Raw genomic sequence first — 26,638 nt, forward strand, 5'->3', positions numbered from 1 at the left:
AATAAGCTTTGCTACCATTATATTCTACACTTGTTGTTCGCATTTAATTCTATACTTTCATCTTTTATCCTTAAGAGATAACCGTTTACATTAAATCCTTATAGTAAACTTTGAATTACATAAACCCAGCAACTTGTTTATGAGTTCAAATGCCCATGCCAATCTTTCTAATAACATTTGTCATGTTTAAACTATTATTTTTATACTATTAATCACATATATGGTAGCAACTATAAATCCAATTTCACCAAGTAATTTATAAGCTTATATGCACCTTTATTCACATTTAACATGCTGCCACTAAGCACAAAATCAATTCTCATTCATGTTGCACCAATATTATTCATATTGCACTAACATTCTTAACCTTTTTAAACCTTTCAAAACAACATATGTCCACAATTTCTTTTTCAAGCTTTCAACTAACATAATTGTTTATTAATCATACATAAGGCATCACACAATCATTTCACATTGCATGCGTTACCTTTGTGATGGCTCGGATCTCACATGCAACTTCAATATTCTTCCAAGTTTCAATCACTAAGCTGCCAACATTATTCACAAGTTATTTTCTTAACAATTCTACAAGCCGTAGGCCTTAAAACACAACACCATGCTTACTTTTTCTCATTCACTTTGAATCCCTCATGCATCAAAGGGTTTGATGGTTTGCATGTCACTAAATCCTCTCCAATCAAGCTTTTCCTTACTGCCACAATACATTTCTTATGGTTACCAATCGATTGTCAAAACATAATTAAACCAAAACCACAATGCTTATCCTTGTTTCTTTTGAAACCTTGGAACCAAGCTTTCCATTTTCCTCAAGCTCCAGGGCTCCTCTCTTGTATGTTGAAGATTCCTTTTTGGGTGATAAATATCAAAACTCTACAAGATGGAAGAAGAAAACCTCATGGTTTCTTTGGATCTTTTCCAAAACCAAGCCTTCTTTTGATTTCTCCTTTTCACTCTTTTCTTTCTCTCTTTCAGGTGGAGTTTGCAAGAACTAAGTTCTTTCTCTTTTTCTCTCTTCAAAGGCACGGTTTTGTTTAAGTTCCTAAGCCATTTCTCTTTTCTTTTTTCTTTTTATTGATTATTTATTTGGCCACCCTCTTAGACCAATCACAATATATGCACACATTCACCTTTTATTTTCATTTGGCCATTTTGCCAACCAATAGATTTTTATGCACCCAATTTCCATCTCTTTTTATTGGTTGAATATCTACTTCCATTATCCATCCATTCTTTAATCTATCTTCATTCATTCTCAATGCATTTCCACTTCATCTACCTTACTTATGTCCAATAACCTTTCATGCATTCTTCCCCACCTAATTTTCTATTTGGCCTCGCATTTAGCCAATAAAATCACATGCATTACATTTTCTTTCCTTTAGTCCAATTTGTCACCAAGTGACATCACGCGTAAATCCTCCATGCATTCTTTTAATTTAAAAGTTCATATGCATGTGTTCTTTTATTTATTATCTCATGCCTTTTTATTTGTCACATGGTGGGGATCTCACATGTTTCCCACTATAAGTACATCCTTGCGTGCATATCTTTGCATGTAATAGTATTTGTTACATGCATGTTTCATCTTCCCACATAATCTAATTTTTCTTGATTAGTTAATTTCTAATTAACTAAAAATGATGAAATAGCACATAAATTTTCAAAATTTTCCTTACTTACCATTTAACCCTCTAAATTTTTCATCCTTTACAATTTAGGTCCTTCCAACATTTCATAAATTGCAATTTGATCCTTCAACTTGTTCATAATTACAACTTCACACTTTTACTTTTCATTTTTTACAATTCCACCCCTCAACTTCTTTTATCATTTTCAATTAGGTCTCCCATCATTCCTTTAATTTTAATTTTCTTCTATTTTTTTCTTTTACACTTGTACAAATAAAATATTATATTTATATTTCTCCAAAGTGTCACCATGATATTTAAATATATACTTACATTCTCTTACTTTACTTAATAAAGGCACGCTAGCCCCACTAACGTCGTTTTCTTTTAAATTCTTTCTTACTTCTTTTTCTCCACTTAAATCAACCATGTAGTCTTTATTCATGACTAATTTTAATAATAGATAAAATATAAATATTTTAATATTATTTCATTTCAAAATTCTTCACTTGTCCCTTCGGGTCTCAAAGGGTCTCACTTTGTTCCAATTCACTCCCCAACCACCTTTTAACTCACTAATTCATTCTTGATAAAATATTATTATTTTTATTATTAGTTTATTATTATTTAAATAATATTTTCTCTTGTACAAAATATTTTATTTCAAAATATTCGTTTCACCCATTACTATTCTTTCACACTTAATTTGGCTTCGATTTACCTTCATCCTATCGATAAGGTCGTATTGACTTTTATACTGAGGGTATAAGGTGTTACAGATACCATCAACTGAGGTTGAAATTTTTAACTTTTTCTCTAATGATTGTTTGTGGAATACATGGTAAAAATTATATGAATCAATAATGTGTTTTTGTGCATAAAGATGAATCAATAATAATTTAATCAAATATTTCTTTCATAATTATTTTTTTATTGACTACAACATTTTGGTCACCCACTACAACAACGAGCATGCTCCCCTTCCTGCCTTCAACAAGGACCAACAATAATTTCTCTTATCTCTCTCTTCCTCCACACATATGTTGGGTATGCTAGCATTTGTGTATTTGAAGCATCTGTCAATATATATTTAATTGTTTTGATCTAATTGCAAAGTTTTCTCTTTCTTTCCATTGTATATTTAACATTCTGCTTGTTTGCATTTTAAAAGTTTCTACTATGAGTGCCTATTCTTTGACTATTCATGCTATATAATTACATTTAGCTCAAAATCTTTCTTCATGAAAAGTTGTTGTTTGTTTTGCCACTTGGATCTTTCATGAGATGTTTTATGAATTTAATATTTTATATTTTATAAAATCTAGAATTTAAATTTAATATGATTTAGTATTAACAACGACATGTTATGTCTTAACAGTATACTCATTTTCTCTTAGAGTGTTTGAAATTATCCACCCCTTTTTTCATCAGTTTTTCTCTTCATCGCTTTCTTTCTCATTTTGTTAGTCTTCTTCTTCTATTTCTTTCTATTTTCTCAATTTATACATTTTTAAAATCTCATCTTTAATTATTTTACTATATTTGTATGCTTTCATTTTAATTTTTATATATATCTAATTTCTATATATATATATATATTTATTTAATTTTTCATCTTACTTTGTTGTAAATAGGAGAAACAATATTATTTTTAAATTCTATACTCATGTAGATATATTCCACCACTGAATTTAGTTGCACTTTGGAAACAAATTCTGGAATTTTATGCAAGCCACCAGCTTAGAAATATATAGGTTTGGTGGATTACAAAAGTTGGTATGCGAAACACTTTGGTAGTAGATGATTACTGTCATAAGCCAATCAATTTAGTATAATTGCCTTCTTCTATGTTTATCACTATGTTTAATTCGATATTATGCAAACACCTTCAACCTTAGGAAACACTATGTTTATCATTAGGGGATTTGTGTTCTTTTATATTTATATTATATTATTATATTAAATTAATATGTTTTTGCTAAAATATATTAGATTGATTATATCAATAGTAAAAGCTAAATTAAAAAAAAAAAAAAGAATATTCAATGGGTTTGCAGAAAGGCAAATCCTGCGGCAAGCTATCAAACTTAAACCCCGAAAGCCAAGAAAAACCCTTGGAACTGGACCCATATCTGAGAGCAGAAAATGGCGGGTCCTTTGCTTCTCCGCTCTCTCTTGTCTGCCAGCACTAGGAAATCTCTTTCCTCGCACTTGGTCCGCCCGCTCCCCCTCTCCCGTGGGTTCACCGCAGGGCCTGCGAGTGCCGCCGCCGCTGCCGCAACAGATCCGAAGGTGTTTTTGGAGCCTAGTAGGCTACGGAATGTGGCGGTGATTGCGCACGTGGACCACGGGAAAACGACACTGATGGACCGGCTGCTGCGGCAGTGTGGAGCCGACATCCCCCACGAGCGAGCCATGGACTCCATCAGCCTTGAGCGTGAGCGTGGCATCACCATTGCATCTAAGGTCTTCTCTTCTTCTTTACTCTTACATACTACAAATCACGAGATGGACTTTCTTCACATTAAGCAACATATTTATTCAATTCTACAATGAAAAATTGCAGGTTACTAGTATTTCATGGAAAGAAAATGAGTTAAACATGGTTGATACGCCTGGGCATGCTGATTTTGGTGGTGAGGTATGTTCACCTGAGCTGCAATTCACATATCTAGGTACAAAAAATAGCTTGTAGTAATTTAATTCTGGATCATACTTATCATCAACTACAGCCACTCTCGCTGTTTTCTATATACTACTATTAATTATGCAAAAGAGATATACTGCAAAGCAACAAACGTGGCGTTGACAATGAAAATAGTGGGTGTACACAATGATATATATGGTTTCATGTATTTTACCATTTGCAAGTAAATTGCTTTCTGCGCAATAAAGCCTGAAGTTTGAAAACTCTGATACATTTTATTCACAGAAGAAACAGCATGCTTGTTTCAGTGAAAAAGGGTTGAATAATAAGGAAATAGTCTATAAGTTATAAAGTTACTCTTATTACTGATTATCAGTATGGTTTGTTTTAAGGCCAAGACTTTGCACTCTTTTGAAAATTAAAACATGCAATTTACCAGTTTTTGTTTAATCATATTGCTTAATCTTCAGGTTGAACGGGTTGTTGGCATGGTTGAAGGAGCAGTATTAGTTGTTGATGCTGGCGAGGGACCACTTGCACAGACAAAGTTTGTTCTTGCCAAAGCCTTGAATTATGGGCTGCACCCTATTCTTCTGTTGAACAAAGTTGATCGACCTTCTGGTATGAGTTCAATAATTATTTATGCTTCATGTTTTTTTATTTTTGGGAGCTGAAATGATATTTCATGATTCTTTCAATTGCAAGAATGTATTCCTGTTTGTGAGAAATTACTTACTCTCTGGATTTTTCTTTAATACTTTTTTCTTGCAAATGAAAGAAGCTTTAATCCTTATGTCCCTGGTTGTTAATGATGCAGTATCAGAGGAGAGATGTGATGAAGTCGAGAGCCTAGTATTCGATCTTTTTGCAAATCTTGGTGCAACAGGTGAAGCAATATAGGAATGAAAAAAGTTATATGATTTTACCTTCTTTAAATGTGTTTGATATTAGCCTTATTCCTAAGCTGGATAGTGGTATAATTTTAATATATTTTCACATGATTTCATTCTAGAGGAGCAGCTGGACTTTCCAGTCCTCTATGCTTCTGCTAAAGAAGGATGGGCATCTTCAACATTCACGAAAGATCCTCCTGCTGATGCAAAGAATATGTCACAGTTGCTTGATGCCATTGTACGGCATGTTCCTCCACCAAAAGCGAACCTTGATGCACCTTTCCAAATGCTGGTTGGTACTTAGTGCTGATAGTTGATTAAAAATGTGTGTTTGTGTCTGCATAAGGAGAAAAGGAGGGGGGGTTGGATAGCATGCACCCCTCTAGGTGTTGTACATTTGCACCTAGCTATTTTTCTGCTTTTCACATTTCTTCCATGCTATATTTTTTTATGTGAACATCTAGAAAGATAATCAATAAAGTATTTCAGGTTTCCATGATGGAAAAAGACTACTATCTTGGGCGAATATTAACAGGGCGTGTTTCATCTGGAATCATTCATGTTGGTGATAGAATACATGGATTACGAAGCAAAGAATCTGGCGTAGAGAAACTTGAAGAAGGAAAGGTTTGTATTTCTACATAGCCTGATTGGGATTGAAAGTAGAGGAAAAGTTTGACTTAAAATCATCATTTAGATAATATTTTTGAAATTACATTTTGTTGAGTTTTTTGTTTATCATTTATATGTTTTTGTGCTTCATTATGCTTATCTAAGTGTCCATTGACTACCTGAATCCTGGTCTGAAGTTTGGGATTAAAATATGCTGATATTTTTGGTTTCTATGATACATTACAAGAAAGAATTACTTTACGAAACTAAAACTAAATTTGATCTCTGATTTTATACTTTAGTGGTGATTTTCTATGCTCTATTTTATTGATGCTCAACTTCACAGAATTTGCTGACCATTAGAAGTCCGCTTGGTGTTTTCTTCAACCTCTACTTTCATGAAGATAATGAGGAATGATTCTAGTACTAAATGTCATTCTGTAATCCATTTTGTAAGGGACAGATTACTATTAATCTGATAAGCAACAGCAATAGGGATCTTGAAAAGCATGCTTTCTTGGAGTATTTTTTCATCAGATGTGTGGAATGCGTATGCATATTGGAAAGTTAATTTCACAATTAGCATTTAGAGTGCATTTGGATGAGGGGTTTTAAAATGGGATTCTAAATTCCGAAAATAAAATGATCTATTTGGGAACTTAATAAGAATTTTAAACCTGTCTGGGTATCTGTCAAGGGTCTTTTAAAAGCCAAATTTCCCAATTCAAATTTGGCCTAAATAGTCATTGTTAACAATTCTATTTTATCTATGCCCTTTTTGTTCCCTTCTTTTCTATCTCTGTTGTTCTGTCTTTGTTCTTAGATCAAGTAGACAATCATCACAACCTCCCTCAATGTTCTCTTTTCATCCCAAGGTCAGTAATGCTAATGGTTGGCACCTCATCCCTTCTTCTATCTCTCTGCAATCTTCTTTGTTTTTTCACCTGACTTTGTTTGATCTCTAGTTTCCAAACCCCAAGATCGACTTTAATGGCCATAAAAATTGTTGAATGGTGTGGATAGAAGGTTTGCTGGTATTTAGTTTGAGAAGAATGGGCATAGTGTTTTCATTTTCAGATTTTCAGAAGTTGGTGGTGCAATGGTTTGAGGCTGAAGCTATAATTGCCTTCTTTTTGAGGTTGGAAGGAAATGCAATTTCAAATTTCAAAATATTAATCTCTACAACTCTTTTTTAATTCCCCAAAAAATTTTAATGTAGGATTTTAATTTCTGCAATAAAAAATTCTAAGAAATTTTGAAATTCTCCACCCATAAACAGTGTAAGTGAACTTTTAAGTGTTGAGTTCCTCTTTTTTTAGGCCAAAGTTCTCTGAAGTCTTTATAACCTGATCCTCTTGTTCTAATCTTATAAGCAATAGTTTAATTTTGCATATTGACCGTGCAATCTTTGTCTTGTAGGTTGTGAAGCTAATGAAAAAGAAGGGTACAAACATGGTTCTTATTGATAGTGCAGGAGCTGGTGATATTATATCAATGGCTGGGATGGCTAGTCCATCAATTGGCCATACAGTGGCAAATACGGAGGTATGCTTTTATCATTGTGATAAAGATAAGTTGAGTGCTTGTGTTGACTTTACTAGTTTTACTGTAAACCAGGAATTTTCAAGTTGGTCTTGTTAATCTTCTTGAGTAAGGCCAAATCTACCAAATGTGATCTATTTAAGTTGGCATGGGTCATTATATACAAATTTTTTTTTAAGTGCTTGCGATGGATGTAGGACATGACTCATTGTTATATTCTTCAAAGTAGATTGTACCTACCTTCCATTTGGCGGCACCTGTCAGGGATTTAGGGCCACCAAATAACATTTAGGCTCTGTTTTGTGACAAGGAAAATGATTTCCCTCACTTTTCAATGTTTGGTAAGCCAATAAAATTCAGTCAATTAAAAAGTTTTTTCCTGTCAATGAGAAATGTGGCTTAAAATTTGGAAATTGTCTTTTGTTTTTCTTTTTCCAAAAGACAATTTTCTGAAACCCACTCGGATGTAGCATGGAAGTAGAAAAGATATAAAGAAAAGCAAAACACTGAAAAAAACCTAGAGCAAAGGGTAAAATTGATGTAAAATCGAAGTAGAAACAAAATAACTAGGGTTCATATTTGTAGGACCTTTGACAGAAATTAGTCCAATATAACATTGCAGCCTAATGTGTCTAAAGGACTATTTAACTAGGTTTACAGTAGCTTTTAATTGTAACTCTTGGATACACATATACCCCATCTAATTCTAGCCATTCAAACTCATTTAGAGATCACATGCTAGTCTCATGAGCACATAATAAAATAAAAACATAATTACTAATAACTACAGTAAAACAGTAAACATAGAGGAAAACATATCGAGATAAACAATTAGATAAATTCTAGGATGCAACCACATCAATCTCCTCGAGTTGACAAAAGGCCCTCCTTATTAGTGAGAACTTTGGTAGCTCTAGCATAGACTTTTTCTGGATCAAGGCTTTTCAATTCACATTCTTCAATCCAATTACTCTCTCTAGCTGGTTTACTGTTGTCCTCCATAATATGGTTGAAGTAAAGATCACTTGAGTACTGAACTTTTAGTTCTTCAAAACCAGTAACTTTGATTGCTCATTACAATTTCCACTGGCTTCCCAACTTTACTAAGAACATCTTCGATTTCAACAAGCGATGCATCGCACTTCACCAAAATAACTTCTCAAATTTGGTAGTACAAGAACCATTGCCTCTATCATCAAAAGCTAAATCCATTGAATCGCTCTTTGTGCAGAATTTGGCCACTCAAAGTTGTCCCTTTTCAAGCATTTAGTGATCGGCTTCAGAATGCAATTGAAATACCTTATGAAACTCCTAGAAAACAATGGTAACCCATGAAAATTTTAACTTTGATTTTGGCGCTGTCCATTCCCTTATGGGACACCCTTCTCCGGATATGGTTTCTATTTCTCCACTGAGACAATAAATCCTAAAACACAACCTCATAGCTCAAGATTTTCTTTCTAATGTGAACTACTATAACTTGCCAAAGGTGGGTTAAGTGTTCTTCCTTAGATATATTGTAAATCAAGATGTCATCAAGATAAACATTCATCAACAAGTTCAAGAAAAGCTTTAGTACGTTAGTCAGAAGTTGTATGAATGTATTTAAAGCATTAGAGAGACCAAATAGCATCATTAACCATTTATAGAAGCCATCTGTTGTTTGTTGGGCGGTTTCTTCTCCCATGCCAAAGTCTTGGTAAGCAACTCTTCAACCTGTTTTTGCATCTCAGCTTGCTGCAATGTGAGCATTCTATAAACTGGCATATTTGGTAATGAATCCCTCAGACCAAATCAATAGTATTGGTTGCTAATCATTATTGTTAAAACAGATGGTAATTCCTAGTGAGCACCTTAAACTCTTCTAACAACTGCTGAACTTCAAAAGGATGCTTTGGTAATTCACCCTTCAGGTCATGCTGCACAAACTCGCTAACTAATGCATAAACAATTCCACTTTGTCTACTCTCAAATTTAAATTTCTCCATTGATACCAGCTTTCCTTGAATTGGATTAACATCAACCTCATTGTCTTCATCACAATCATCATAAACTAGCTGTGATTCCTTATCTTTGTTATATTTGTCATAAATTGTTGGTAATAATTACTCCTCGTAGCCTTCTTCACATTCTGCCTTAAAATTACCATTACCAGAATTGTTTTGTACTCCGTAAGTTGCTATTTTCTTCCCTTGGAAGTTATCAACCTTTATCATAACTCTACACATTTTCAAGTTTAAATCATGTAATAACCACTCTTCCAATTCACCATGGACAGCAAGATTTGCTGGTCCAGCATTATGTAAAGGGTTTTCATCCTCTCCGTATTCAATTTTATCCTCAAGACCACATTTTGCCAAAGGGTCATGGTTGCCTTCTGGATTCTCCATATGGGCTCCCATTGGTTTCTGTCATTGTAAAGCTTGCACAGCCCATGGAAAATATTCAATCATACCCCTCAACTCAACCAATTCTATGTGTTAGGCTTGATTTCCTCTTCCATGTCCTCTACCACGGCCAGTTATGGTTTATAAGCAATTTTCCATGTCCAGTGTACACTTCCCCAAAATCAAAACAATTTTCCAAATCTTTCATTGAAATACTATCTTTTGGTCGGACACTCTGGCTTTTTTGTCATTTAAAGGGTAAAGTTTGTAATGTAAGGAACCAAAGATCCTGTTTTTTAAAGTTTGTGCCATTTGGAAAGTAGGCATTCAATTTAGAGGGGAAACTGTATGTTAGGAGATAAAAAGATATTCCTAAAAAAATATATTACAAATAAAATATGTTCTTGTGAAATACATTAAGTAGCGTGGAGTGTTATAAATATATTTCTAATTATTGTTGAATTCACAATGAATGTAATATTCAATTAACATGTATGTAATATTATGTTATTTTGTGATCTAGTTGCAATGTGCAAAAAGATTTGCTAGTGTTTTCTAAATTAGTAAATAACTAAATTTTGTAATGTAATTTGCTAGCTCTGTCTTTTTACATGATCTAATGATTTTTTTTTCTAAAGATTCCAAGCCTTATGATATCACAAACCAAAATTGTAGATGCACTGCGAATTCGTAGAATGTGATCTTGATTTTAAAGGTCAAGAATCTCAATCCAAATAATCCAACCAAGACTTACTAAAACCTGTAATGACTTGAAACCGAAGTGACCTAAACCTGAAATGATCCAAACTTTAAGTGACTTGAAACAACACGAACTTGAAGTGACCCCATCTGAATCTATCTTACCTTCTCAATTGCAACTTCTACTTTTATTCTTCACTTCCTTTTTACTTAGAAAATGTGGCACTTAGGGCTTAATCGAAGGAGAACTTGCCATTTCAGATTTCACTATTATTATTAAATTTTACTGTATTGTGGAACTTGCATTTGGCCATGTCAATTTGGTGGTTTTAGTCCTCTACCTTGATTTTAATGAATATATTCCTTAAACGTTTACTAAAAGTTGATTTTAGGATAATTGACAACAGTGTTAAAATTCTGCTGTTAACTTTGGCCGCATGACGTTTTTGTTGGTGATGTGGCATGCCAACCTGAATTTTTGGTCATGTGGCACCCATTAACACAAAAAGACTTTATTTTTTACAAAAAATACTAACCATTGTTTATTTTAGAATCTAAAGCAATATTAATTATTATTTAATTAAAATAAAATATGATTTTTTATATTAACATGTACCATGTGATAAAAAATTAATCCACCTCATCATGTTATGTCTTCACCAAAATGCCATGTCATGCAAGCTAGTAGTAAAATTTAACACTGTTATCAATTGTTCTTAAATCAACTTTCAATGAAAGCGTGGGGATTTTCGATTGGTGTAAAAGGACTAAAATCATTGAATTGGGATATTAGAGGGACCATATTCAAACTTCAATCTCATTTTATCTGATGTTTACCTTTAATTACTGCGCTGATATAGGATTTTCAATTCATTGTGGTTGGCTAATATTACTATACGTTTTTGGCCCATCAGACGTGAATGCCTATGTAATGGAATAGTTAAGATTCGTTACATGTTGCATGTCACATTTAGCGTCTCCATCTCATATAAAGTTTTGACAGCTTGGAGCTATATATAAATTGGATTGTGCTTATATTTGTTAGGTTATGACTGCATTACCTACCGTTGTGTTGGACCCCCCAACCATTTCCATGACTTTTGGCGTCAATGATTCTCCATTAGCAGGTCGTGATGGTACCCATGTAAGTTGTATCCTTGCTTGCTTTCCTCATCAATAGGTAAATTTTGCTATATGTATTGGCTTGCTGGCCATGTCCTAATTTTTATCTGGATTTTTCTCTTAATTGCTCAAACGGCTATCTTATGACAACCCTAATGTTGATTTAATGGCTTTTCAATTCTGGTATATTTTGCAATACTTTGTGGACAAACACCCCTTCTCTGTTCTCATAAGAAAAAGAACCCATCCTTCTGTGTTTGTTATGAGTTAACTATTGTAAAGTTCTGTTTGTGTTTGATAGCTCTTGGTTCTTGCTCATTTAACTCTAGATTAGGTAACATTATATTATTTAATATATTCCTTATCGTTTGTATATTATACTTTTGGCTTTATCTTTTTAAAGATTCATTGTATCATTGTCTGATTATATTTGTGTATCCTATGTAGCTGTAAATTAAAGTTTATCAGATTGATTATATATTGATTTTCACATGTTTAATAGAATTCCTTGTATCTTTTTATTTTGAATAATTTTATATAAATTTAGATATTATGCAACATTTTTTACTTAATTAAATATATGCTTTTACTGTAAAATATTTTACATAAATAGTTGGCCGGAAAAGACACTATTTACTCTTTTATGAACGTAGTAAAATATGGAGACGGTTCTAAACATTCATTGTAACTGGAATATCTTGTTTTCATTGTTGTGTGGAAATTGCTTTTGTCCTTTTTCTTTAATCGTTAAAAGATATCACTGAACTTGTTTTTTTTGCTATTTCAGAAGTGTAAAATGAAAATAGAAAAGTGGAAATTAAAACATTTTTTAATAATAACATGAAGCGAATGAGTGTCGAACCCAAAAAGAAGACAGTGATCTACTTTAAAAGATAACCCAAAAACAAAGAGAGAAGGTATTTCAGTGTTTTTTGAAGATTCCTTTGCTGAACTTGTGGTTGACGGTTGGAGTGAACATGTAGATGTAAGATATCTTGATTTTAATATAACTTAGACTGTATTTGAACTTAAATACACAGCCAGAGCAACTTTGTTTAGTCCAATAAAAATAGTATACAAAGGGAAAAAGAATTTGCTGACCAAGTCATGACTGCAGATTCTCATGGCTAATTTATATATTCCTTTTTCCGTGGAAACTTATAGAAAATCATAATATAATGAAAAAGGGGTTATCTTTTACGGAAATAGAAAAAAATAGAAGGGTCAACTCTCTCCACTTCGAAATTCATTTTATATTTATGCTACCGGGTGTTGGACTATATGATATTCTAGATGAGCTGTTAGAAATATATGTTTAAAAATTCAGATCCAGGGCTGAGCTTCATTTCTTTGTACTTTGCTATGCTTGATCTTTATGTTAGATGGCCACTTGAATCTTGTTCATCTGTTATGCAAGTTGAACTATTAGAAATGAATGTTTAAAATTTTAGATCAGGGTTGGGCTTTATTTAACTCAGTACTTTATAGTTTGTTGTCTCTGATCTTTAAGTTGAACGGCCTCTTGAAATCCATTTGCCAAACTTAAGTATGTCTATATGGTGCTTAGGCTATGCTACAACTCATATCCAATCTACATGAGGTAATAGGGTGCTGATAAATTTCTGTAGTTGACTGGAGGAAAAATTGGTGATCGACTAATGGCTGAAGCTGAAACAAATCTGGCCATAAATGTGCTTCCAGGCTTGTCAGAATCTTATGAGGTTCAGGGGAGGGGAGAACTTCAGCTGGGTTCGTAATCCAACCTTAGGACTATGCTTTCATTTTTTTTATGATTTAATTATATAGCATATATTAAATTGCATCTTCTTTAACTTCAACATGTTGTTGGCATTAAATTTTCCTGCTGAATGTAATTTGCTGACATGCATAACAGGGATCTTGATTGAGAATATGAGACGTGAAGGATTTGAGCTGTCTGTTTCACCACCGAAAGTCATGTGAGTTTTCTAGGATGCTTCAACTGAGGCCCTTTTTCTGTTAGTCTCTGTTTCTGATAAAACATGAACTTGTTACCATAGTAGTAAGATAGTATCAGGGGCAAATGTCTGGATTTGGAAAGCATGTTCATTTACTTGCCATTTCACTTGAACATTGAGAAGCATTCTACAATCAGCAATGACAAAAGGATCAAAAATCTTGTAATCAAGGGAGTACATCCTGCATGTTTGGCTAGTCCTATTTAATTGTACTGTTTTCTAGTTGTAAAACCAAACTCAGTCGTCAGCTGTTTTCTAATAGTTTGATTAATACTGTTGATCAGATGCTGAAGCCAGCTTTCTTATGGTTGTTCTGTTCGTAGATCTTATTGTGAATCTAAAAAGCTAAACAGGTTTCATCATGATGCTAGCTATTGGCATTTATGACTTTAAATTTGAAGGTTCTGATATAAATTTGAACCAATGTCTTTTGTGCAATTTTGAGTTTAACGTGAACATTCTTTCTGTAAAGTAGCCATAGCTTTAACCTTCATGACCAGTTGACAGCCAAAACTATTGTTGATCCATTCATAGAACTTATTGTGAATATGGAAAGCTAAATAAGGTTATCATGACGCTAGCTATTGACATTTGTGACATTGAAGTTTGAAGGTTCTGATACAAATTTGTACTAATACCTTTGGTGGCAATTTTGAGTTTGATGGGAACATTCTTTCTGTAAACATGCAAGTGGTACCAGTTGACAGCCAAAACTATAAGAAACTAAGCTGAATGCATTATTTCTGCCTTAAATCCGTAACCTGGCTAGATGACTTTTCTGATTTATGTGGTCAATTTATTACCAATTATATATATTTGGTTTTCATTTGCAAACTAATAGTTTTTTCTCTGGGAAATATTCTTGTCTTATATCAGGTATAAAACTGAGAATGGTCTAAAGCTTGAGCCAATTGAGGAAGTGACTATTGAGGTGAGAACTGCAGATTTAGGCATGAACTGGTTTTCCATTTCTTATATACTTTGGAACTCATTAATTTGTTACTATAGGTGAATGATGAGCACGTGGGGTTAGTTATGGAAGCTCTGTCTCATAGGCGAGCTGAGGTTGCCGATATGGGTCCTGTTGCTGGAAATGTTGGTAGAACTAGATTGTCATTAACTTGTCCATCAAGGTCAGTTTTCTTTTTTCTTGTGAACATTCTCTTTGGGCTGTGAAATATGAATGTGTTTTTTTCGTACTTTTTTTTTGGGGGGTGGGGGTGCCTAAAGGTATGATTTTCTTTTTTGGAAAATGAAATTCTTCTTCAACCCAGTACCTTTTGAATGATGATTTCTCCATGAATGGGTACATGTATGTGGCGTTTTGGTTTTTATTTTTTTGGCGGGGGTTTAGGGTACATACCATGTCTAGTGCTTCTCTTCTTTGCAACCTAAAGTACATTCCATATCTAGTACTTTCAACTCTATTTCTTGTCACATATGTCATATTTAATTCCCACTTGCTAAAACCCTCAATACCCCAACTGAACCCTTGTATTCTTTTCTGCCCAGAGTCTTTGTCTACCTTTTCCTTCAGTATCAGCATTCTTTTGAGATAAAATCTCTATTGTTCCAATCCTAAGTCCTAACTAATTCCTAAACTCTCATTTTAACTTCTGTCATAGCCCTAAACCAAAAGTTCTCTAACTTTCAACTGTCTCCCCAGGTCGGCAGACTTCCCCAAATCTGGCCTATATTAACGTGAGAGTAAAATGGAAAAATAAAAAAAAAAGAAGATTATTCAAAAAAAGACTGAACATTTATTAATAATTGGAAAACCAAAATAAAGATGTCGCCATGTAAAGGCCTTTTCACCTTTGTGCTCATCGAATGGAATAAAAATCATAAACATTTTGACATACTGATGAAGTGACACTTATTTCTTTTATCGCCAAAGGCTAAAGAATAAAGCTTAGAACCACTCATGGTAATTAGAGCAGTCTGTTATCTTTCATAATGCATCTTGTAATTTAAATGTTTGGCCATTGGGACTTTTTCCGTCAAGTCATGCAGTCCCCCTTAAGAGGGTGCAGTACGAGATCTTGTGGCTAAATCTTTGTAATGAGCAACAGAAGATAATAAAGTACGGACAGAATTGCAAAAGTTAATGTACTAGATGTGTCTTGTTTGGGGATTTCTTGGTGGGATTAAGGGCATGTCGTTAAACTAATTTTACTAGGGCGGATATGGTTTAATTCAAGCATAGCTTATCTGATAAGGTGGTTTTAATTTGAAGAACGGTTTTTCCTCTCTGGAAATTTCTGATTATTGAAGATGATGACAGTTTGAGAGTAGTTGAGCAGATTGTACCATATAACTCAATGGAAGCATTTATAAGCAGAGATGACATGATCGTTCTTTCGTAAAAATTCTATTAGGATGCTGTTTTGCTGGGCTTATTTTTTAGTGAGAATTGGGGAAAAAATAACTTTACCTTTATTTTGTATGTCAGGGGCCTGGTTGGTTACAGAAGTGTGTTCAGCAGTGATACACGTGGAACTGGATTTATGCATCGTGCTTTTCTAAGTATACATGTCCTGTTAGAGATACTTTTCTTTCCTTTTCTTTTGTTTTCTTTGTTGTATCAATTGCATCTTCTTGTTATGTCATGATTCGCTGGAAATAGAATCTTTTTGTTTTCTGAAAATAGAGTTTTTATTCCCTGGTTTTGATCCACTAATGACAACATATTCAATGATTGTATGTACCATCTGTGGTGTAAAATATAAAATAAAAGATTTCAACCTGCATGTTGTTGTTCACATAAATGACTTTAACAAATCATACACATGTTAGGAACATAGCTGAATTTTGAGGTAGCTTATCTTAAGAAATGTGTGCACTAGCTTATTTCCAGCTGGATGTAGTAATATTTTCATTATTTTCCTTTTTGAAGACTAATGGTCTCATTGATTTTAATTCTATACACTGGCAGTGGAATTTTAAACTCCAAAAGTAGGGTTAGATAGTTTTGGTATGCCCATTTAATAATAAATTGATTCAAATTTTCATAAATATATCCTGACGGGACACATGTCAACCCTCTAAGCTTGCTTGTGGAGTTTAACAACTCTAATGCTGGTGAATATGATAATTTTCCTAATTTTATTCACATTTTCTACATCTGTGTTTTGCAGCATATGAAAAATTTCGAGGTCCTCTCGGAAATGTCAGGAAAGGAGTATTGGTATGTTTCCCTAATACCTTTTTTTGTGACTTAACTGCTGTAAAGTTTTCTTCTAGTGTAGATAATTATTCTTTTGTTCTTGTGTAAAAACCAAAAGCTTCTTTGAATGATGTTTCTTTTATTGATAGGATGACTGGTGAAAGTAAAATTCAAGAGGCAGGCATTCTTTCTTATGTTCAACATTTGAAATCTTTTATAGTATCATAGATTTTTTATCAGATGTTACTATATATCGAAGAACTTGTTCTGCAATATAATTTAAAATAGTTAGATTTGACATACTGGAACTAATAGTATAGTTTTGTACTACACTGGGGCACTGATGTAGCTGGCCTTGCTTACTTCTTGCTGTGTTCTAGCTATAGAGTGCGGTGCTTGTAGGGACGCCCTAGTATTAGCATAATTTCGATTATGATCCATGTTCATAAGATTTGACTAAGTTTTATACTGTTTGTCACTACCCTCCTCTTTTATTTAGGCTTGTTTATTTGGACTGTGGATTAGTTTGTGATTCTTTTAAGTTATACAATCTGCTGTCAAGGGAAACTACATATGTGTAAACCTTCAGTAGACAAAGAAGCACTCAGGTTGTATTCAGTTTGGATATTGAGAAGCAAACAAACCAAACTGCACTATTTGGGTTTTACATTTTACTAATCACAACTGAACTGAATAAGGGAGAACAAATGAGTAGTGTCTAACAAAAAATTTTAGTTTTTTTTTTTTTTGAAAGTTAAATTTTAGTTTGTTTCAGGTATTCATCTTGGTTGTTCTACTTGACATATGAGCTTTCCCAACCTGAGCATCCACATCGCTGAGGGCCATTATGTCTCAATATTTCTAGAAAAATATCAGTGGAATTGAAATCTTAGGAATATTCTTACAAAAAATTACAGTTAAATGTCAGAAATTGCAGGATGAAATGAAAAAGAAACCAGATCTCGTCGGAGTTGGCTGGATTTTGCTAGATCTAGAAAACTTATGAAGAACTTTATACAATCTTTAAAGAAAAAAAAAAGCGCGAGGACAATGAGGACTTAAATATGTCCGGAATAAAAGTTTTTGAGAGAAAAAAAAAAGTGAAAGAAACAAGAAAAAATTGTATTGTAATAGTTATTTGTTAATTAGTAGGTCCCCTTGCATTTGGCAAAGCCTAGTTACATAAAAATGTATGCCTGTAGTTTCTATAAAAAAATTGTATGTGTAGGAATAGTTGTCTTAGACTTTGCGTCAAAAAGTAGATTTAATACATTCAATAGAAAAATGTATTTAGAATTATATACTTGAAAAAGAAAAGTCATCATTGTTAAGTAAAACTTAGAAAGTCTCTAAACTCCATAGGTGTAAATGAAGGTATTATAATTGTGTGGGTGGTTTGAAAAATACATAATAAGAGCTTTGATTTGTAATGCCACCTTATTTCTTAATAGCGGAAGAAGAATGGAGCAGAAAATCTGACATTGTGATAAGGACAAGTAGTCATTGCAAATATAATAGGCATATTATATACCATTTGGCTTTCACTAGACCTTATTATAAGCACGAGAATACTTGTTTTTAAGATAATCTGACATATAATTACTGCTTTGAATATTTTATTCACCAAAATGTATATAATTGCTGCTGAACTATTGCCACCTTATGCATATTGTTTCCTCTAACAGGTATCAATGGGTTATGGTACAATCACAGCTCATGCATTGATGAGTTTGGAAGCTCGTGGAACTCTTTTTGTGACTCCTGGGATGGAGGTTGTTTCCTTGCTGAGATTAATAATTTCACTACTTGCTTATTTGCCTCTGCATGCTCGTAATTCCCATAAGTTATTGCCCTTCCAATGCATGGTTTTTTTAAAATTCATGGCAATATCATGCAACTGGAGATAATCCTTTCCAGTCCCTCACCCTATCTAACCAGAGTTGAACCCAGGAACTTGAACTTATTTTAGGAAGGTGATACCATTAGGCTACACGCCCATTTCTGTATGCTCTGTGATAGGTCTATTCTAAATGAACTCCCATGGATTGTAACTTATGTCTAGGTTGACAAGTCCATAGCACATATTACAATTACTAGTATGAGACACAACATTATGACCAAACACTATATACCTTGGTGGTGATCCCACTTGTTTAAAAGTAGGACCAACCCTTGTTTGATGCTATCAATAGGCAGTGAGAAGAATTGAGGATGGCATGACAAATTTGTCCCTATTTTCTTGTTTTTGTAATGCATAATATATATATATATCGGTTCTTTGAGTAACTGAGACATATTTTTTCAACCAATTTATTAGTTAAATCCGGTTGCTTCTATCAGTGGTGGCAATTGGGCATATGTTGGGTCAGGTCAGGCATGGATAATGAAATTTCATTTCATTTCAAATTTGGGTCACTTCAGGTTTAAGTCATATTTGGTTCAGGCCACTTCCAAGTTTCAAATACGGTTGGTTCATGTCTTTGACTTTTTAAAAAATTAATTCAAATTAAGTTGTGTTTAGGTCATTTTTAAAATGAAGTTTAAGAAAAGAAAACAATATGTATTTTACTTAGTTTATGTTCCAGGTTTTGGGTTGATTCAGGTTTGGGTTGTGGACTCTTAGAGTTAAATCAGTTGGATTGGGTTCTAGTTGGGCAAATTCGGTAGTTCTTTCGTGTTCAGATCACTTGTGCCAGCTCTACTTTAAAACACTAATTATTGTTTAGTTGTTGGCTAACAGACATATGATGGCATGATTGTTGGTGAACATTCGCGCGATACAGATCTTGATGTAAGAAAAAATCTAGTTCCCTTGCAGCACGCCTTGTTTTGCATCTGGATGACTGACCTTTTTGCAATGGCTGCCTTATTGCAGGTAAATCCAGTTAGGACCAAAGAACTTACAAATGTTCGTGCAGCTTGCAAGGATGAAAATGTGAAACTATCTCCTCCAAGACTTGTATGTCATTGTCAACCGTTTAAATTACTTTGTTTTATTTCCTCGAACTTTGTTTCATTTTTGATCTGTTGATTCTTGAGATACATCACACTGCACCATACTGCAATGAACCATGTTTTTCTTTCTTTCTATGTGAAATCTTGACTCTTCTTCCTTAGCATTTATAACACTTAAATAGTAAGGTGCTGGATTGCACCCAGATTGGTCAAGGTTATCATCAAAGTATCTTGATGGGTAATTTATATTTTTCACAAGCCCTTCAAAGTAATATTGTGAACACTTCTGTGTCAGTTTGGCCTTAGTCAAATCAATCAAGATGCTTTAGTGTGAAGATTTTAAGGATAAAACATTGAAATAGAACATTTTAAAATAATTTAGAACATGGTAAATTATACATCATTTGACCTTTACATTTGACTTGTGACATTTGATGCACTTGTGTCCAGATGACTCTTGAAGAAGCCATTGGTTATGTTGCTTCCGATGAGCTTATAGAGGTAAGTTACTCTTGACGTTGTACTTGCCATTTTTGATTAATAGTTGAATATTTCTCCAGTATTCTATTATGTAAGTTCTTGAATTGTCAAGTCCTACAAATAATGATGACTGATGTGTATCCCTTTTGTGGAGTTTTCTGAGTTGTCACGAATGCCAATTTCTTGCCAATACAACAGCAGAAAATATGCATTTGTTTGTGCCATAATACATACGTTGTTGTTGTTGTTGTTGTTGCTAGTCGTGTCCTAAGTCTGAGATATCTTATCAAAAAAAAAAAGGTCTGAGATATGATTGACATGCAGGTTACACCAAAGGCGATTCGATTAAGGAAGAGATATCTGGAAGTTAACAAGCGCAAAGCCATGAGCAAAAGGCCAAAAGACTGAGCCTTTTCCTTAATACAATTTTGTAACTTTGTCAGTGTAGTGTACCAAAGTACACCCAATTCTTTAGTTGGCATAAATATGGTTCCATAATTTATTTATAGGATATCAACTATATGTTACTTTTGTTGACAATAAGGGGGCAAGGAGAGTCCATGTTTTTATTTGTATAATTCCCAAGAAACAAACAATTGCCATTATTTTAAGCAGCCTGTCAAAATTTATATCTATATATATATATATCTACTCTATGTAGTTCAATTATTTTGACAGGAACAAAATATCGGCGGGAGGGACTGCCCGGACTTTGGAAAATTTTCCATAAAACAATCCTACAATCCTGCCTTTAGTTTCTGTTGACGAGTGATGATTAATGCCAATTTGTGAAACCATCAGAGTATGGGGGTCCCTTCAAACTTGTGGAGACTACCTTAGCCAGCTTCTTCTCAATGGCTTGAGAGAAGCTGCAGGGATGATGTTCTTTCTTTCCAATTTGGATGCTTTGGCATCAAAGCAACAACTAAAATTTCAGGAGATTTAGTTGAAAACAAAAGCACTGAAATTCTTCTTTTGTGCCTCTGCTTGCTTGGGATTCACAGCATGAATGCAAGGACATTAAGTATATATTCACATCCTTACATTTTTACTATTAAATATGTTAATATGGCATTTTGATCAATTGAGATAGTGTGGCATTGTCTTGCTAATGTGGTGTTAACTATATATTGACGTGGCATTTATCATGCTAATGTGTTATTGATTGGCACTTGTTGACATGACCAAAAATTATTGATGTGGTATTTGTTGACATGGCTACCAATGGATGATCCTAAAAATAAAACAACAATAAAATAAAAATAAAAAAATAAGATAATAGAAAGAAATAATTATGATTTTTATCACATGATATCCAAAATAAATATAAAAATAAAATAACCATACAAATAATATAAAAATAAAATTTTAAATTACTAGAATTGAGGTAGATAAATAATTAAAGTTATAAGACAAAAACAAGTAGTACTTAGTTTGTTTTAATCAAATCATATGAGTGTTATGAAAATAGTTAAAATATTCTTATATTTTTAACTTTTATTCGAAATTTCAAATAGATATATTAATTTTTGAAATTGATATTTCATCTTCAAAGTGTAAACACCATTAATAGAGATTATAACAAAATTAAAATGTTTTTTTTCTTTATTTATTAAAAAAATTATTCTTATATTTTTAAAAAAAATTAAAAAAAAAGGAGAGCGCCGGGAGAGCACTGATCCCCACTTTGGGAGCACCAGAGTTGGTGCACCCCTCACCCCCTCTCTTGGGGAGCATCAATCAATCAGTGCTCCTTTTTATTTATTTATTTTTTTTTAAAAATATAATAATAGTAATTTTAAATTAATAAAAATATATAATAATAATTTTTAAAATTAATAAAAAGTAAAATTATCATTTCAATATTACTATATCATCAAACTAACAGAAACACTAATAATTGACTAATGGCTTAACTTATGTGTCTAACGGAAGATTTTTTTTGAGATAAAATATTTATTTTAAAAATTAATAAATTCGTTTAAAATTTCGATTAAAATTTAAAAAGGTACAGATATTTTACTTTATGAAAATACTTACAAATCTTTGATTTGTTTTCATAGCAAGGAGGAATAGGAATGGAAAAAGACTAGTCTACTTTGCATCTTTATGTCTTAAACACACAGTTTGCATGTTACAAGACATAATCTTTATATAAAGATATTATCATAATAATTATTTTATAAAAAAATAATTGTTTATTTCATAAGACATAACTTTTAAAATACAATATAAAAAGATAACTTTTTATATCAAAACTTTTTAGTAGTAATGTCTTTTTAACTGTTTCATAATTTTTAGATTTAAATATGATTTTTCAAATATCACTAACTTTTCACATGAATGATAATTTATAATCCAATAATCCGTGATATAACCTTTTCAAGCTATTTGACTTTTCAATAGTCATAACTTTTTACATAAAAAAATATAATTTTTCATTCATAACTTTTTATATAAAGAGACATAATTTTTTATTTTTAAAACATACCAACAATTGGTACGTTACTTTGCAATTAGTAGAAATTGATTCTTGTTTCAATTATGAATGAAAGAGTACTTTTTTTTAAAAAAAATAATTCTTATTAGTTAATAATAATAATAATAATAAACATAGAGACAAAGAAAATTTTATATTCAAATCAAATGCTTAAAATAATATAAGGTATCTCTACAACCAAATAACTAGCTTACATGACATACATTTACACTTCATTTTGTAATAATTATTTTATTTTATGACTTTTAAATTTTAATAATAAAATTATATATTTTATTAACAAAAAATAATTTAATTTTAATAATTGATTTCCTCAATCGTTTTTAAATGAGTTGTCAAATGCGTCTTGTTATATAAAATTTATTGGGATTTGTTAAATAGATTTCATAAATATTTCATATACACATTTAGATTTTAAATATATTTAATTAGCGGAGTGTGTTCATTATTTATCGTAAACAAATGTGAATCCGAATCGTCAACTGTCGAGCCTAATAATGCATTAAATTAGCATTTAATTAAAAAGGGGCCATTAATGGATAGCAAGCAAGCTCCGGTGTAAATAGCTGGATTTGAGTGGTTGGTCGTTGACTTGAGTTTGCGTTGTAGCACAGTAGTAGAGGAGAGAAGCGAGAGAGAATGGAGCATCCATACGTGCCGAGAGATCTGCAACTGCCTGGATATGTCGCCGTCTCCCTCTCGCAGTCCACCATTCTCGGCGTCTTTGGTCTGGCTTCTCTGTTTGTCGTCTCGCTTGTGTGGATCGTCTCTGGTTTGGCCCCTCTTCTTTCTTATTCTTCCCAATGCTTTTTTATCACAATACCCATTGCTCTTGCTCTTTCACTAGTAGCAAATGTATTTATTTGGGTTTACGTATGAGTTTGATGCCAAGTGAAAAGGGGAGTTGCCTGACTTTGTAAATTTCCTTCCTATTGACGTTAAAGCGCATCGTAATTTTATTAGCTAGTGGTAATTGCTAACAATACATTGAAAAAGCCACTAGAACATGATGCTATCTGGATCTAGTAAGAGAAGAGACTGAAACTGTCTTGAAGCATCCAAAACAGACATTGCTTTGGCTAAGTGGAACACCCTTCTGTGGTAGTTTAGGAATTTATAGGAGAAACCCTGACCCTACCGGCCTGATGATGATTTTGATGGTTACTGATTAGACAATAAATGCATGCAAACTCGCTGTTTCATTTAGATATTGCTTTTTGTACCAGGGAGATTGCGCAAGATATCTAACCTTGATAGATTCCTCATGTGCTGGTGGGCTTTCACTGGACTTACACATATGATTCTTGAAGGTTATTTTGCTTTCTCTCCTGAATTCTACAAAGACAAGACAGGATTTTATATTGCTGAAGTCTGTAAGTTCCTTTTCCCTTGTTCTTTTTATGACAATAGCGGTTCTCAACGGTTGCTCTAACCTTCTTGCTGGCCTTAAGTGTACAATTTACTCACGATTAAAAGCTGGCAGGGAAAGAATACAGCAAGGGTGACTCAAGATATGCGGGGAGGGATGCTGCAATTGTTACTGTTGAAGGAATAACTGCAGTTCTGGAAGGTCCTACTAGCCTTCTAGCAGTGTAAGATTTGACATTACAATACTGCCCAATACAAATACAAGATTCAAGTGTCAAGTTCAATTTACCAATGCCATTTATTCCCTTCTGCTTTTATTATTCTCATTGTAAAATGTTGTTGGCTATTTGGCAGGTATGCTATAGCCAAAGGGAAGGGGTACAGCTACATACTCCAGTTTGCCATCTCCATGGGACAGCTCTATGGAACTCTTGTATATTTCATAACGGCTTACTTGGATGGTGATAACTTTGCTACAAGCCCATTTTATTACTATGCATACTATGTTTTTGCAAATTCCTTCTGGGTTCTGATACCCTCACTCATTGCTGTCCGGTGTTGGAAGAAAATTTCTCTGGCAGTGCACAGCCAAAGCCAGAAGAAGAACAAGGTTCGCTGAGGAAGTCTGCAGAATATACTCTCTCTTTGCTTAACAATTAGCTTTATTTGTGCACTGGAGCAGGCAATCTTGAAATAATCTAAGCATTCGAGTTTAAAAAAGTGTCATTTTTTTCATTTTTGGTTTGGTGTTTTCCATAAGTGACTGGTAATTGCCTTTAATGGAATGCATACATTTGTGTATCAATCTTCTTCAATTTAATTTGTCACAATGTTGCTATCATATAACCTGCCTGAATGGATGGTTATTTTCTAGTGGAAGCAATCACCGGCTTGCATAGCAAATAATGATGTGGAAGGTCTGTTACTATAAGCCTTGACTATTATTGGTGCTTAGCTGGTGCATTGCATTTCATTATGCAATTTCAACTTCCTTCAGCTGCTTAATTGCTGCTATTTTAAATGTCATCTTCTTTGGACCTATATGAAGTTTGAAAAGAGAAAGCTACACTTGTTCTTTGTAGCACAGCAAGCTATTTTCATTTATCTTTTTCCTAGTCTTCCTTTCTATTAGAGTTAATTTGTCATTTGGATGCATGTTTGTGCCTGGATATTCTGCACTAAACTATGTCCTGAGAATAAGGATCTGAAAATGGCAAAAAACCCAGTTCTCTGCTTGGCTGCAAAGTAGCATCGCTTGACATGGTCCTTTTGTTTTTGTCTCTTTTTAGCACTTTATTTATTTGTTTTCTTTCATTTCTGGCTCTGGGGCATCCAGACCTCAGATGCTTCTTTGGTGCAAAGAGTTGATTCCAAACTTCTAACGGATGAATCCATGATGGCCATCTTGGCCAAGAAAAAGGAACTAAGGTAAAAGAATTGATAGTCCATCTTCCTTCCCCCCATCCACACCCCACCTTATTTTTTTTCAGTAGCCTTGAGGAAGTCCATCTTCCTTTCTAACATATTTGGCTGCTTGTTTTTTGTATTGCTGTTCCTTCAACTCCGGTTAGAGCAATGTGCTCAAGTGCTTATCTATTGCAAGTTCTATGGCCTTCACTCAAACGGTGTCAGTGGCTTCTTTAATTTGTTTTTCTATTCTATTAATTACAGAAAATTTTTCTCATAATTCAAAAGATCCACAGATATGTTGGCTTCAACTGTGGCCACTGGCACATATCCAAATGAGGGATGATTCAGTCATCTTGAACCCTGCCATTGGTCGTTTTTCATGGTGATGAACCTTTTTTTTTTGGGTTGGATGGAGTGAGGTGGGCAGCTCAAAGCCTTGAAGCAAAAGTAGAAAAGAATTAACCCGTGCCTGAGCATCATCGTTTTCTCGGACTACTTTTGGGGAGTGAACCTGTGGATCATACTGACCGTTGAATTGACTATCAATCTTTGGTAAAGGTTACAAAAAGAAAATTCCGTAATTCAATAGCGGTCTTTTATTGTGGTGGAGCCAGAGGAATAACGCGTCGCACCTGTTACTGTTGGAGTACTTAAGTTAGGCCAGACAGGGCCATCTTTCTTTTGTGTGTGCCTCATGCTTTTGGTGAGTTTGGCGTTGCCCCTGAACCTTCTTATATTTTCTTCTCTTCTCATTTGCTTTCTTCCCAATACAAGACTAGATTTGGGTTCTGAAACTGAGCAATAAATAATATGGATTGGAGTTCTCTGGAGCTCAAAGTAATTTCCTGCACAGATCTCAAGGCCTTCAATTTCTTCCAGAAACTCTCAGTCTACTCAGTCGTCTCTATTGTGAATGAACAAGCAAAGAAGAAAGAAGAGCAACACAAACGTCTGCAGCGTCAGAAAACATCTATCGACAGAGGAGGCAAGAACCCTGAATGGAATCATGTATTTCAGTTCGATCTCAAGAGCTTACCTTCAGAGGAAACTGATCGTCTTTTTCTCAAGTTTGATTTGCGTCATGAAGGTTTAGTTGGCAGAACAATCGGCGAAGCACGCGTTCCGTTAAAGGATTTGATAGAGGAATTCTGTGGAGTTGTGAGATTTGTCAGTTACCAGGTTCGAAACAGTGATGGGAAGCCTAACGGGGT

At 33.6% G+C, this 26,638-nt stretch overlaps 3 protein-coding genes across 4 annotated transcripts in view; all 3 read left to right on the top strand.

Annotated features, from left to right (window-relative positions):
- Positions 1-3,662: 3,662 nt before the first annotated feature.
- EMB2785 (elongation factor family protein) lies at positions 3,663-20,760 on the top strand. Of its 2 annotated transcripts, XM_021424580.1 has the most exons (19): positions 3,665-4,115; positions 4,216-4,290; positions 4,767-4,917; positions 5,114-5,182; positions 5,309-5,481; positions 5,679-5,816; positions 7,221-7,346; positions 11,475-11,573; positions 13,180-13,300; positions 13,446-13,509; positions 14,425-14,479; positions 14,557-14,681; positions 16,001-16,074; positions 16,686-16,735; positions 18,400-18,486; positions 19,455-19,505; positions 19,590-19,673; positions 20,120-20,170; positions 20,474-20,760. In XM_021424580.1, the coding sequence occupies exons 1-19, from the start codon at positions 3,795-3,797 to the stop codon at positions 20,555-20,557; spliced, it is 1,998 nt and encodes a 665-aa protein (XP_021280255.1). In that variant the 5' UTR covers positions 3,665-3,794; the 3' UTR covers positions 20,558-20,760. The 2 variants fall into 2 exon arrangements, with proteins under 2 accessions (XP_089639278.1, XP_021280255.1); XM_089783152.1 differs by having other exon boundaries at positions 3,663-4,115; positions 19,455-19,673.
- Positions 20,761-23,152: 2,392 nt separating this feature from the next.
- Positions 23,153-24,832, top strand: HYD1 (C-8,7 sterol isomerase). The gene is made up of 4 exons (XM_021424649.2): positions 23,153-23,421; positions 23,876-24,022; positions 24,133-24,241; positions 24,372-24,832. The coding sequence occupies exons 1-4, from the start codon at positions 23,289-23,291 to the stop codon at positions 24,634-24,636; spliced, it is 654 nt and encodes a 217-aa protein (XP_021280324.1). The 5' UTR covers positions 23,153-23,288; the 3' UTR covers positions 24,637-24,832.
- A 593-nt stretch (positions 24,833-25,425) lies between these two features.
- Positions 25,426-26,638, top strand: part of LOC110413411 (protein SRC2-like) — a 3,249-nt gene continuing 2,036 nt past the window's right edge. Inside the window, exon 1 of the mRNA XM_021424184.2 lies at positions 25,426-26,636. Coding sequence (XP_021279859.1) covers positions 26,238-26,636 — 399 coding nt within the window. The 5' untranslated portion in view covers positions 25,426-26,237. The remainder of the gene's footprint in view (positions 26,637-26,638) is intronic.

This window comes from Theobroma umbraticum, unplaced genomic scaffold (genome assembly GCF_002168275.2).
Source record: "Theobroma umbraticum cultivar Fairchild unplaced genomic scaffold, ASM216827v3 scaffold_4.1, whole genome shotgun sequence".
NCBI classification, from domain to species: domain Eukaryota; kingdom Viridiplantae; phylum Streptophyta; class Magnoliopsida; order Malvales; family Malvaceae; genus Theobroma; species Theobroma umbraticum.